This window comes from Rhinatrema bivittatum, chromosome 4, assembly GCF_901001135.1.
Source record: "Rhinatrema bivittatum chromosome 4, aRhiBiv1.1, whole genome shotgun sequence".
NCBI classification, from domain to species: domain Eukaryota; kingdom Metazoa; phylum Chordata; class Amphibia; order Gymnophiona; family Rhinatrematidae; genus Rhinatrema; species Rhinatrema bivittatum.
Window position 1 is genome coordinate 63,077,360 of NC_042618.1, and position 13,067 is coordinate 63,090,426.

A 13,067-nucleotide genomic window follows, 5' to 3' on the forward strand; every position below is an offset into this window, starting at 1 on the left:
CAATTTATATATTTTAAATAAAAATAAATAAAAATAATATGTTTCTATGTATGATTGGACGCAAGGTAAACCTCAAATCAGCTTTCATGAACTAACTAAACTTAAAAGTAGATTAAATGATGGGGCCATATGGGACATATCCAAAGGTATTAAGGGAACATACAAGTTCTAGCAGCTCTACTGGCTGACCTTTTCAAAGCTTCTTTAGAGTCGGGAGTAGTTCTGGAAGAATGGAGACGGGCGGATATGATTCCTCTTCACAAGTGGGAGGAGGAGGCTGGGACTACCGTTAGACTGCCTTCTGTGGTGAGCAAATTAATGGAATCGCTACTAAAATAGAGGATGGTGCAGTTTCTTGAATCCAATGGATTGCAAGATCCAAAGCAACATGGCTTTACCAGAGTAGGTCTTGTCAGTTGAATCTGATCAATTTCTTTGATTATGTGATCAGCGTTAGAGTATTAGATGTAATGTACTTGACTTTCAGTAAGGTCGTTCACATAGTTCCTCATAGGTGACATAAATAAATTGAACACCCTTGGTATGGGCCCTAAAGTGACTGGCTGGATTAGAAACAGTTGAGTTGGAGATGACAAAGGATGGTGGTAAATGGAGAACACGCCGAGAAGGGGGCATTACTAGCAGTGTGCAACAGGGATCAGTCCTTGCACAGATTCTTTTCAACATTTTCATGACTGATATTGTAGGAGGATTGTTGAGAAAGGTTTTTCTTTTAGCTGATGATACCAAAATCTGCAATAGGGTAGATAGCAAGGAAGGTGTGGAAAACATAAGGAGGGATATAGTGAAGCTTAACGAATGGTCTAGCATCTGGCAGCTAAGATTTAAATGTTAAAAAAATTCAGTTATGCATCTAAAAGTGAATTTTGAAAAGCTGCATACATGAATAAAGAGGAGGCATTCAAACACTGCACGGAGCGGCAGTAGCCACAGAGGCATTCAAACACTGCACGGAGCGGCAGTAGCCACAGAGGCATTCACGGAGCGGGATGCAGTGGCCAGTAGTTGGAGCTCCACCTTCACGGAGCGGAAGGATGGAGGGCTGCTATCTCCAAAAAAAACAAACAAAAAAATAAAAACAGGGGTGGGTAAGAGTATGGTGTAAGGGTGTGGCCTGCTTGTTACAGCGGTTGCTACCCCTAATTGAGCTGGACGTTCACTTGGATGCAGATACGGCGCTGCTCTCTAAATTGGTGGTGGGGTGGAGGGGAATTAGGGCTGGAGGGTACTGAAAGCCAATAGTAACAGGTGGGAGAGAAAAAAAGGGGAAAAAAAATGGATAAAGTGCGTAGCTTGCTGGGCAGACTAGATGGGCCGTTTGGTCTTCTTCTGCCGTCATTTCTATGTTTCTATGTATGAAAAAAAGGACTTGTACATGTAAAATAGTACATAGTTGGCCTGCAATGTAGCTTTGTTTTCCATTGGATGGTTGTTCAAGGCTAGTCAAGAGGAAATGAACTGCTTCGTTCAGGTCTTTTATTTGTGCAACCGTCTCCCTAAGCTTTTCTCTGAAAAGGTCATCCCTGAGACAGGGGAGATCCATTAGCTTCTCATATACTGCAGGTTCAAAGTCATGCCACGCGACTTGCTCCAATCAGTGTTGCAGAGGTTAAGAACATAAGAACATAAGAAAATGCCATACTGGGTCAGACCAAGGGTCCATCAAGCCCAGCATCCTGTTTCCAACAGTGGCCAATCCAGGCCATGAGAACCTGGCAAGTACCCAAAAACTAAGTCTATTCCATGTAACCATTGCTAATGGCAGTGGCTATTCTCTAAGTGAACTTAATAGCAGGTAATGGACTTCTCCTCCAAGAACTTATCCAATCCTTTTTTTAAACACAGCTATACTAACTGCACGAACCACATTCTCTGGCAACAAATTCCAGAGTTTAATTGTGCGTTGAGTAAAAAAGAACTTTCTCCGATTAGTTTTAAATGTGCCCCATGCTAACTTCATGGAGTGTCCCCTAGTCCTTCTACTATCCGAAAGAGTAAATAACCGATTCACATCTACCCGTTCTAGACCTCTCATGATTTTAAACACCTCTATCATATCCCCCCTCAGTCGTCTCTTCTCCAAGCTGAAAAGTCCTAACCTCTTTAGTCTTTCCTCATAGGGGAGTTGTTCTATTCCCCTTATCATTTTGGTAGCCCTTCTCTGTACCTTCTCCATCGCAATTATATCTTTTTTGAGATGCGGCGACCAGAATTGTACACAGTATTCAAGGTGCGGTCTCACCATGGAGCGATACAGAGGCATTATGACATTTTCCGTTTTATTCATCATTCCTTTTCTAATAATTCCCAACATTCTGTTTGCTTTTTTGACTGCCGCAGCACACTGAACCGACGATTTCAATGTGTTATCCACTATGACACCTAGATCTCTTTCTTGGGTTGTAGCACCTAATATGGAACCCAACATCGTGTAATTATAGCATGGGTTATTTTTCCCTATATGCATCACCTTGCACTTATCCACATTAAATTTCATCTGCCATTTGGATGCCCAATTTTCCAGTCTCACAAGGTCTTCCTGCAATTTATCACAATCTGCTTGTGATTTAACTACTCTGCACAATTTTGTGTCATCTGCAAATTTGATTATCTCACTCGTCGTATTTCTTTCCAGATCATTTATAAATATATTGAACAGTAAGGGTCCCAATACAGATCCCTGAGGCACTCCACTGTCCACTCCCTTCCACTGAGAAAATTGCCCATTTAATCCTACTCTCTGTTTCCTGTCTTTTAGCCAGTTTGCAATCCACGAAAGGACATTGCCACCTATCCCATGACTTTTTACTTTTCCTAGAAGCCTCTCATGAGGAACTTTGTCAAACGCCTTCTGAAAATCCAAGTATACTATATCTACCGGTTCACCTTTATCCACATGTTTATTAACTCCTTCAAAAAAGTGAAGCAGATTTGTGAGGCAAGACTTGCCCTGGGTAAAGCCATGCTGACTTTGTTCCATTAAACCATGTCTTTCTATATGTTCTGTGATTTTGATGTTTAGAACACTTTCCACTATTTTTCCTGGCACTGAAGTCAGGCTAACCGGTCTGTAGTTTCCCGGATCGCCCCTGGAGCCCTTTTTAAATATTGGGGTTACATTTGCTATCCTCCAGTCTTCAGGTACAATGGATGATTTTAATGATAAGTTACAAATTTTTACTAATAGGTCTGAAATTTCATTTTTTAGTTCCTTCAGAACTCTGGGGTGTATACCATCCGGTCCAGGTGATTTACTACTCTTCAGTTTGTCAATCAGGCCTACCACATCTTCTAGGTTCACCGTGATTTGATTCAGTCCATCTGAATCATTACCCATGAAAACCTTCTCCATTACGGGTACCTCCCCAACATCCTCCTCAGTAAACAGAAATAGAATTGAAAGCTTCTTAGACTAAAATGGAAGAGATGGCAGATACCTTCTTCTGCACTCAAAAATGGCTGGGGATAACTGGCTTCAGCTTCTGGAGGCAGTCAAGGATATGCTGTTCCATATAAAATTGGTAATGGTAATGCATGCAGTCAGGATGGAGGCTTGAAATATTTTCTTGCCAAAATGGTCTAAAGGTCTGGGGTCTTTCCTGGTGGTGAATTTGTATGGATTGGCATTTTGCCTTTTTCTGTAACACTCCTTATCACCAAGCAATTCTGGCTGAGTGTCCCCTGTGTGCAGCATCCAAGGGCCATGTACAGCACTTCCTGCTCCAGAAACCCTCTTATAGGCCCTACTACTAAGACTTCCTGGGGTTGCTGGCTGATGACATCAATACCTGCTTAATTATATAAGCAAGTCCCTTGTTTCCATTCAGTGCCTCAGCAACAGGTCTCCTGCCATACTTTTGCCTGCAGTGTGTGTTGTGTTTCCATCTTGTCCTGTCCTCCTTTTCTAACTTGCCCTGCTCTTCTTGGCCTTGCTGTCCCAGTCAGCCTTTCTTCAGACTTATCTTCTGTGCTGACCCGAATTGACCTCCACTTGCTTTGACCTCAGCCTGGACTCCAACTTTACTTGACCTCTTCCTGCCCTGTTTTTGGCCACCTTCATGGACCTTGCTTGTGTCTGGCTGGTCCCATCTGTTCCCCACTGGAACTCGTCACCCTATAGCCCACCTGCATCCGTAAGTCCTGTTGATCCTCAGAACCCAAGGGCTCAACCTGCGGAGGAGGAGGTTGGTATAGGTGAAAACTTCAGATGTCCAGGCTGTGGCCCAGGGGTGGGATCCACCACTGTCTGCTGGGATCTGATCCATTCACTAGCTGCCGAAACGTGACCCCACAGCTCTGGCCTGCACCAATGGGGGGAGTCGTAAAGGAGCTTTCATTCAGTCTTTTCCTGGTGAGGCAGATGATTGCTGCACTGCAGGAGGAGGATTTATGCAGCTCCTCAATGTTGTGTGCCCTGGATTGTTGTGAATGTGGGGACATCCATCTACAGGCATAACAATTTTGTTGTTCATGCTCCAGGCCTAAGCAGATATAGCACAGCTCATGGCCGTCAGTTATGGCCATTACCTTTTCGCATATACACCGCTTAAAACTGCTCACTGTTGGTTCTTTCTTCTGTGACAACTCGAGGAAGCAAGGCCTCAGAGTGGAGAAAACTACTGTAGGTATTGACCCTTACTACTACTTTTTTTTTTTTTTAAGTTAGCACTGAAAAGTCCTGTAGTGGGGCTGCCAAGGCAGCAAGGCAACAAATTAGATAAAGTTAAGGAAAAAATGTGATTTTATGAAAAAATTGTGAGGAGACAATGTACATGTCCATGCAAGGGCTTGGACATAAAATGACAGATGAAGCTCCCAAGGCAAAGCCCATGTGAGAATTCCCAGACATGCTCAGTAGAGCTCAAAGCTCTAGCATCTTGGAGAGTTGAGTCCGTTCAGTGGCCCAGATGACATCACCGACATGTAATGGCTAATTCAGCCTACTTATCGATGAAGGGAGGGGATCTAGGGTCAAAAAAAGGACTGATCCACTCACATATCTGCCTCCAACACTGATCCTCTCTGTGTCTCATTCTCATCACTTCAGTCCTCTCACTCACTATCTTTCCAAATACTCTCTTCTATTACTCACTCACATCCCATAGACCCTCTGTCCACTCACTAACTCCCTGCATCCCTTTAAAACCCTTCACTCACTCCTCTCCTTTCTCTCCAATCTCCCTTCTCACTCCCTTCCCTCCAATTATGCTCTCACCCTCACTCATGCTCCATCTCCCTGTAAAACTTGAGATCCCTTCACTCACTCCTGCCTCCCTGCTCCTACTCACTCCCAACTCTCCAATCCCTGCAACCCCCCCCGAGAATCTCACTCACTCTTGCCCTCCCATCCACCTCACAGAACAGTGCAATGCCTCAGTTCACGTCTTTTTCCTTATTTGCCTAAGGCCAGTGTCCTCTTGTGAATGGAGCATATGGAAGTAGCGAGAGAATCCAGGACGACAGGACACCAGTCTTCCTCTCACCCCTTCTGGCCCCACCCACCCTGATCTGAACTTCTGAAAATCAAGGTAGGGTGGGGAGGGCCTGTGGGTGGAGGCGGGGGGGAAGAGGACTGACATGCTGCCCCAGAAGCTCCTGCTAGATGGCCCCGGGTCTCGATGGTGATTCCTCAGAGATTGGGGAATTCTATGGAAAGATCTGGACTTTGCTGCTCCTCCCATGGCATCGTAGGAGCCCAGGGACCTTAAGCTATAATGATGCTATGCAAGATTTCATATAAACAAGCAACCATCAAACTACAAGCTTCATGGCCAATGTAATAATATATACTCCTTACTAGGGATTTAGTGCACCAAAAAAAAAAAAAAAAAAAAGGTTTACTCACATTTGTGCATACATGTGCAAACAAATTAAGTGCTCCTTCATACAAATCCCATGGTAACCAAGGCATTAACTTTGACTTCCCAATGCAGAGAGATGTGCCTGCTTAACTCATGTTTTTAATGGTGGAAATTTAACTCCTGGTCAGAGGTGGGTTTCTGGGGCTAGCGTTAATCAGTAAGGCTGAATCTGGAGTTTGTAGTACTGGGTCCTGCACTCAGGATTTGTGTACAAATTGTGTTTTCTGTATGCCAAGCATATTTGTGCGTGCACATTTTTAGGCTAGCATACTTTTTTTTTTAAGTTTCTGATAAATTAGCATATCATTAGCTAATTGCTTCGAGAGTTAACTCATTAGCATGTGAGTAAAGAAGATGTGGGCTAACGTTCAACACACATTTTTCACTTTAAAACAAATCAAAGCAAATTTAAAGCAAAACAATTTTAAGCCCAAATGACCAATATGTCAGAAACTTAAAGGTTATTAGGGAAAATCATCTCAGCCATAAAACAATAAAAAGGTAAAAAAAAATGTTATCTTTAAAAAGTTAGTACCATGGCAAAATAGTAGAGCTAAGCAGACAGACAAAATTCTATTTAAAGCATACAATCTTCATTTGCTACTGTTTGGCACATGGAAACAAAGCAAGGATTTGCATTTACAGAGTCAAGAATGATTTGTATTCTGAAAATAAGCATTCATGCTTTTTCTATTCAGTTACACAGCTTTGGGAAGTGGCTCTATACATGTGAATAGCAGGCCAGGATAGGTGCAAAAATGTTCACTTAACAGTACCTGCCTTTTGCTTCTAGTAAGCAGCTTTTCTACACAGGTGAAATTACTTCGAGCACAAATACACATTTTATTTTTATTTAAAGAAAAACAGAGTACCAAACAGGAGATAAAATCTCAGCGATGATCACCATAATTTTACTTCATGATTTCAGTGTGGATTAGTTATCTGAACAAAATAAGGACTTGTCAACACAGCTATCCTGAAAGTCATATTACCATGGTCCACTGCAGGTTTTGAACGAAATAAGATAACCTTATAAACATAGAGGAGATAAAGCGCATTACCTTCTCCATGATGGAAATAAGTAGCATGGCATATATAAAAAATAAATAAATAAAAATATGTATACTGCACAGCATTAGAAATTCTGCACAATCCCACAAGCAAGCCAAGCTGCTGCAGAGGACTCCACTGCTTCTCATTCTTTTGACTTGGGAAAACCCACAGATCTTCACAAAAATCCAGCTGTTTTGTATGATAGATAGATACTGAAAGAAGTTTTAATCTATCTAATTTTAAAGTCACTTATATCTGAGGAGCGTACAATGCAATGTAATAATGCCATGTACCTGCAAAAGGAAAATGTCCACCCACAGACTTTGCAATACATCATGCTGCTTTAAAAGCAAAAAAGGTACAAATGTGTTTTGATTTAGATTTGTGAAATTTACTCACGTAGGCAATGCCCGATGGGTCAATCATATAAAGCTGAGCACCATCATCTTCATTGTAAGACCCTAACATAAAACTGGGAAAGGAAGTAATAATGAAAAAAGTGTGCACATTCACATTCAACAACATCAGACTACCACATTAATGAACTTGGTAAATTAATGAAAGGTACATTTACTTATTTATAAGACTTATGAATCACCATTAGCAATCGAAAAGATACAAGACAACTGAAGTTAAAATGATCAAATATTTTAGAACCAACAAGAAAGGACAGAGAGAGCTGGGTTCTTAACACACTAAAGGCCATAAAAATTCCACTGCCTGTCAACTTCTGATCACTAACACATGAAATCCCCCCCCTACCTCCCTCCCTTCACACTATCATTTTATGATTCATTTGTATTTTCTGGCAAAGGTCCTCTTTTGCACCTTCCATTTTTGGAACACAGGAAGGGAGCACCATCTACCAATAGTTTGTTAGGAAGTGTTTTTAGTCAGTCCAATAGAACGATATCACTATTTCTGTGTATTCAAGCAGATTAACACAGCAACCACAACACTGCATTCACTTGAGAAACTATACAATTCATTCTGAGTTTAAAATAAGGATTAAATAATGTTTTATATATTTTTGTTTGAGGGACTGCCTTTTACTCTTAATATGCAATTGTAAACCTCATCTATCTGCAGAAAATGCTGAATTAGTCCATCTGTTCGGACTATTTGACCTTTTCCAGCATAAAGTTGAGTTGTGTGGCATGTATAGAATTGGACCCTTTGTTTATAACACCCTGTGATTTGTTCTGTTCAGCACTATTTGCCCCAGAAATGCTTTATAGATGAAGGACAACCTTACCTGCATCCAAAAGGCCTGACAGCACTATACAGTGTGTAGGCATGCACATACATGGCCACGCGGTCTGCAAGATGCTGATAAAAGGAAGAAATAAGTTTTAGAACAGTACATGCATCACAAAGAAATACAGTCCTAAAATGACCTACAGCAGAAATCTCCTTCCTTGTCAAAGGCTGACAATATAATAGCATCAAGAGGACACGTATTTCAGTGAAACTGAAGAGCGGACACTTACTTTTAATGGAATATCATAGCCATAATTAGATCGGAAGTTTGAAGCCTCTTCTCTAGCTATGTCAGCCAAGGACCGAGCATCTGCCAAGAGCCCTGCCACAGCCTAAAATAAAGAAAAGCAGCAATCCATTAACAGGCCCTTACTAACAAGGTCAGTGAACTGTGATTTATGAACTTTTTACAATAAGATGAAACTTTAAGTTAGTTATATTGAAAAACTGCTGTTACACTATGTGCGGGTAAAAAAAAAAAAAAAATGAGAGAGAGACTTCTCCAAGATGGCACCGAGGCAGATACAACTTTCAGAGCTCAGTAAAGACCTTCAAAGTATGTGCACGGGTTCCTACGTGTGCACACTACCTCATGAGCCCCTCTCAGTCTCCTTTTACCTGAGCTACCCACAAGGACCTGTCCCAGCCTCTCTCTTGAAATGTTTGTTTTCAGCCTTAGAGCTTTTCATTGCCTTGTTGCTTCTTCCACTTTTGTGCCATGGCAACCCTTCAAACAGAACTTTTTTCCCATTCAATTCTTAAAAAAAAAGAAAATGAGGAGCACGGACAAGCCCAAGGCCAAGAAGCCCCCAGGCAGCAGCTTCAAGGCCTGTATCTGTGAGCACTGAATGTCCATCACAGATATGCACTTGGTCTGCTATCGCTACCTGGCCCCAGACTATGACTCCAACTGCTACAGCTGTGGTCAAAATTCAACAGAAGGCTGAGCAGCAGCATCAACTCTCATCCAAGAGTAAGACATTGGACTTCTCAGCACAAGAAACAGAAGTGAATCTTCCCCTTCTCATTCCTGCAAGCATGAGATGCCAGTTCCAATATCTCCATGGTACTGGGCGCAGAGAAGAGCACCAAAATGACATGAGGAATCCCCCTTCAGGATCATCCACTTTGTAGCCAAAGAAAAGATTGGTGCATGGCATTGGGTGGGCCCTTTCACCAAGATGAGATAGATCCTCATCACTGCAGGTCCCATCATTCTACATGGCGTAGAAGTTCCCCATCATGCCAAGTCATTTATTTTATCTGGACTCAGGGCTGACCAGGGCACCATCCATTTCATTGGTGCAGATCTTACATTCTAGGGTGCATGGCATACTAAGGCACTGTCCATTGTGTCATAACATAAGAAACTGCTATACTGGGTCAGACCAAGGGTCTATCAAGCACAGCTTCCTCTTTCCAACAGTGGCCATTCCAAGCTTCAAGTAACTGACAAGTATCAAAACACTAAGTATATCCCATGCTACTGATGCCAGTAATAGGCAGTGGCTATTCTCTAAGATAACTTGATTAATAGCAGGTAATGGACTTCTCCTCCAAGAAGTTATCCAAACCGTTTTTTAAACCCAGCTACACTAACTGTACTAACCACATCCTCTGGCAACAAATTCCAGAGCTTAATTGTGCATTGAGTGAAAGAATTTTCTCTGATTAGTTTTAAATGTGCTACTTGCTAACTTCATGGTGTGCACCCTAGTCCTTCTAATAATAATCCGAAAAAGAGTAAATAACCGATTCACATTTACCCGTTCTAAACCTCTCATGATTTTAAAGACCTCTATCATATCCCCCCTCAGCTGTCTCTTCTCCAAGCTGAACAGCCCTAACCTTTTTAGTCTTTCCTCATAGGGGAGCTGTTCCATCCCCTTTATCATTTTGGTTGCTCTTCTTTGGCACATAAGCCCGAGTCCCATTGCTGGTGCCATGGTGTGGAAGGACCTGCCTCCAGCACTGTCCATGGATCAAGGTGCTGTTCAACAAGAGTTGATGCAATCAGTGCGGGGCACCTCAGAGCCGGCAGCTGCCACAGCACAGAGTTCCTTTTTGGCTTTACTAGCAGTCCTTAGTTAGGATAAGATGACCTGAGTTCCTGAAGAGGATGCCTTTCCTCCAACTCTAGCACAGAGGGTCCCCAGCCAGTGGGAGCCCAGTTATTAGAACTAGTGGAGTATTTTTGCCTCCTTAAGCTCTGAAGACCAGAAAGGGAGTCTAGAACCTCTCCTCTTCAAGATGGAGGACATTTTTCCACATAGTGGAGCTAGTCAAAAGCTTCCAGTGATGGGAATAAGTCCTCATTATGAGATGGTGAATTCTCCTCCTCCAGGGGAGTCCCTTCACAATCCTAAGGAGAAGATATGGAATCAGTTCATTCTGAATTACTACTGGATGTTTCCCCCAGAGCCATTGGATATCTCCTCCTCATCAGGGGAAGAGAATGTTTCCATGGGGATTCCCTCAAATCCCTGCTGGACTTAACTCAGCACCTCACCTCCAGAAGATCTCTGCTATTCCAAATTTTGGGATAAGCTGGCAGAGATACTGCCCATCAGTGTCGGGATGGAAAGAGACCCCAAAACATGATTTTGGGTATCAGCTCTTTCAACCTTCAGTGGACTCCATGTTCACAAACTTCTCAAGGATCTGGCAGACGCTGACAACATGTCTTCCGGTAGCCCAAAAGCTGGACCTAAAGTACAGGGTCCAGGCCTCCCCAGGGTTTGAAGTGGTTCAATTACTGCAACATTCAGCAGTGGTGAGGTCTGTGCTGAAACAACACACTGTGCGCCCTTGTGATCATGGAAAGGCGACACTGGATGCGTCCAGGGAAACAAAAGAAAGTCTTCCAGGGATCCATGCTGAATGTCTGGATTCAAAGTGCACTATATAGACACTGTTACTCACTGGCTGGCTTATAGATTACAAACTTAGTCCAGGATTCATCAAACTATCACATGCGATAGGAAGAGGGGCATGTTTTATGGTAATAGCCTATTTATCACAAAGTGCGCTCTCTTAGCGCTTCACATAGGTATTACCGCAAAGTGCGATAACTTTCACATTTTGCGGTAAGTATCACAATTGTTGCAATTCCTACCTACAACCTCGGGGGGGGGGGGGGGGGGTGAGAGAGAGAGAGAGAGAGAGACTAGCTATAAGGCCCGTGTAGTAGTTAGGTATTTATACCTCTATATGAGGCCCACCTAGTAACTCGAGGTGAGGTTGAGGTAGTAGTGTAGGGGTTAGGGGCCACTTTGACATGCAGAGTGACACATACATACAGAACAGTACACTCTTGTGAAGATATGATGACCTTCAGAGTGAGAAAACACACAAAGATGAGATTTGTACAATGTTCTCTCAACCTAGCCTGATGTTACCCAGGTAGAGAAAAGCCCATAACGCGGCTTGAAAAATAACCCTCTTAGTCAATACTCAAGTGAAAGCCACGGCAACTTCAGTGGATCATCTCATTGCCATTTCTATTGAAGACACTTGCAAAGCTGCTATTTGGTCATCTGTTCACGCCTTTTCGTCCCACTACTATCCGGACAGCATGTCCTAAGCAAAAAGCAATGTTGGAGAAGCAGTTCTATGGATCCTGTTCACCAGTAGTCCACTTGCCACATGGTGAGGCTGCATTGTTTTAAGTATTTGCTGCCCTATACAACCCTTAACTTGGGACTCTCCACAATTATGGCTAATTCAGGTCTGCTTGTTAGAGAAAGCAAGTTTGTATACAGCCACGCTTTAAACCCGCCCACCTCTCTGAAGTGTTAACTACCTCACTAAAGCTTAAGGTCTGGAAGAGACTGAGGGCTCTTGAGGCGGTGTGCTGTGCACGCTCAGTAAAGTCTTTACTAACCTCAGAACTGGGTCCTTATTGGCGCCATTGACTGACATTGCCCGTGTGTTATGGTTAATTCATCCTACTGCCTATGGAGAATTGTGTACAAGTAAGCAAACTTGCTTTTTCTAATACTGAAATGAACAGGCATGATATCTTTGGAACCACGATACCCCATTTGTGGTAAGCTGCTTGCAGAATTTGAAAAGAAGTGTTTAATATGCACCTAGCTATTTATTTTTGAAAATCTTAAAACTCCACTAGTAAGTTTGCCTGCTACATTTCTCACAGATCTAGTAAACAAAAAGTTCCAGTGCTGTCATCTCACCATTCCAACATGCCGATCTACATTAAAGATTCGTTTATTAGACCCTTCTTCATAAAGTTTAGACAAGACTAATTTTTCTACTCCAAAGACGACGCCATCTTTACATCGGATGCCAATGGCTGTACTGCAATACAAATCAAAGAGGATACTTTTAGTATAGTAAATAGTTTTAAGTAGCTAAACCAATTGTAATTAGCAAGATCTACATTCTGTGTCTTGAACAGAACTGAAATTTCTGAAGAACTGCAGATAAGGCAATTCTGGGATGACTACAAAAGGTGGGTTCCCTCCCACCCACCACCCACACTGAAAACTGAGTTAGCTGACACAGAATGCAAGTATTGTACCAGGAAATATTTTACAGTAGGTTTTCCTTCATTAATAAAATCCTTGATCTTTAAATCAAAATGGAAAGTTGTTCAGTATTAAAAGAGAGCAGAAACTCACATCTCTATAAATTCCCTCATTTAATTTAAAAAGACAACCTATTTTACAGGTTGTAGCAGGCTAACAACAAAGTACTGGTCTGTGCAACAGCCAGTATCCTGTTCATCTGTTAATGCAGATTTTTCTTATTTGAAAGCATCCAGCAAACATCCCTAAACAAATTACACAGAGCTTGCTAAAAATCTTTTGGGATGTAAAACTTATTAAAAATATGAGGGAACCTCTTGCTATG

General features: G+C 42.2%; 1 protein-coding gene across 1 annotated transcript in view; it reads right to left on the minus strand.

The window, feature by feature from the left end:
- Positions 1-13,067, minus strand: part of PSMA3 (proteasome subunit alpha 3) — a 63,703-nt gene that overhangs the window by 27,461 nt on the left and 23,175 nt on the right. Inside the window, exons 3-6 of the mRNA XM_029598225.1 lie at positions 12,389-12,512; positions 8,426-8,527; positions 8,191-8,264; positions 7,335-7,407 (exon numbers count right to left, since the gene is read on the minus strand). Coding sequence (XP_029454085.1) covers positions 7,335-7,407; positions 8,191-8,264; positions 8,426-8,527; positions 12,389-12,512 — 373 coding nt within the window. The remainder of the gene's footprint in view (positions 1-7,334; positions 7,408-8,190; positions 8,265-8,425; positions 8,528-12,388; positions 12,513-13,067) is intronic.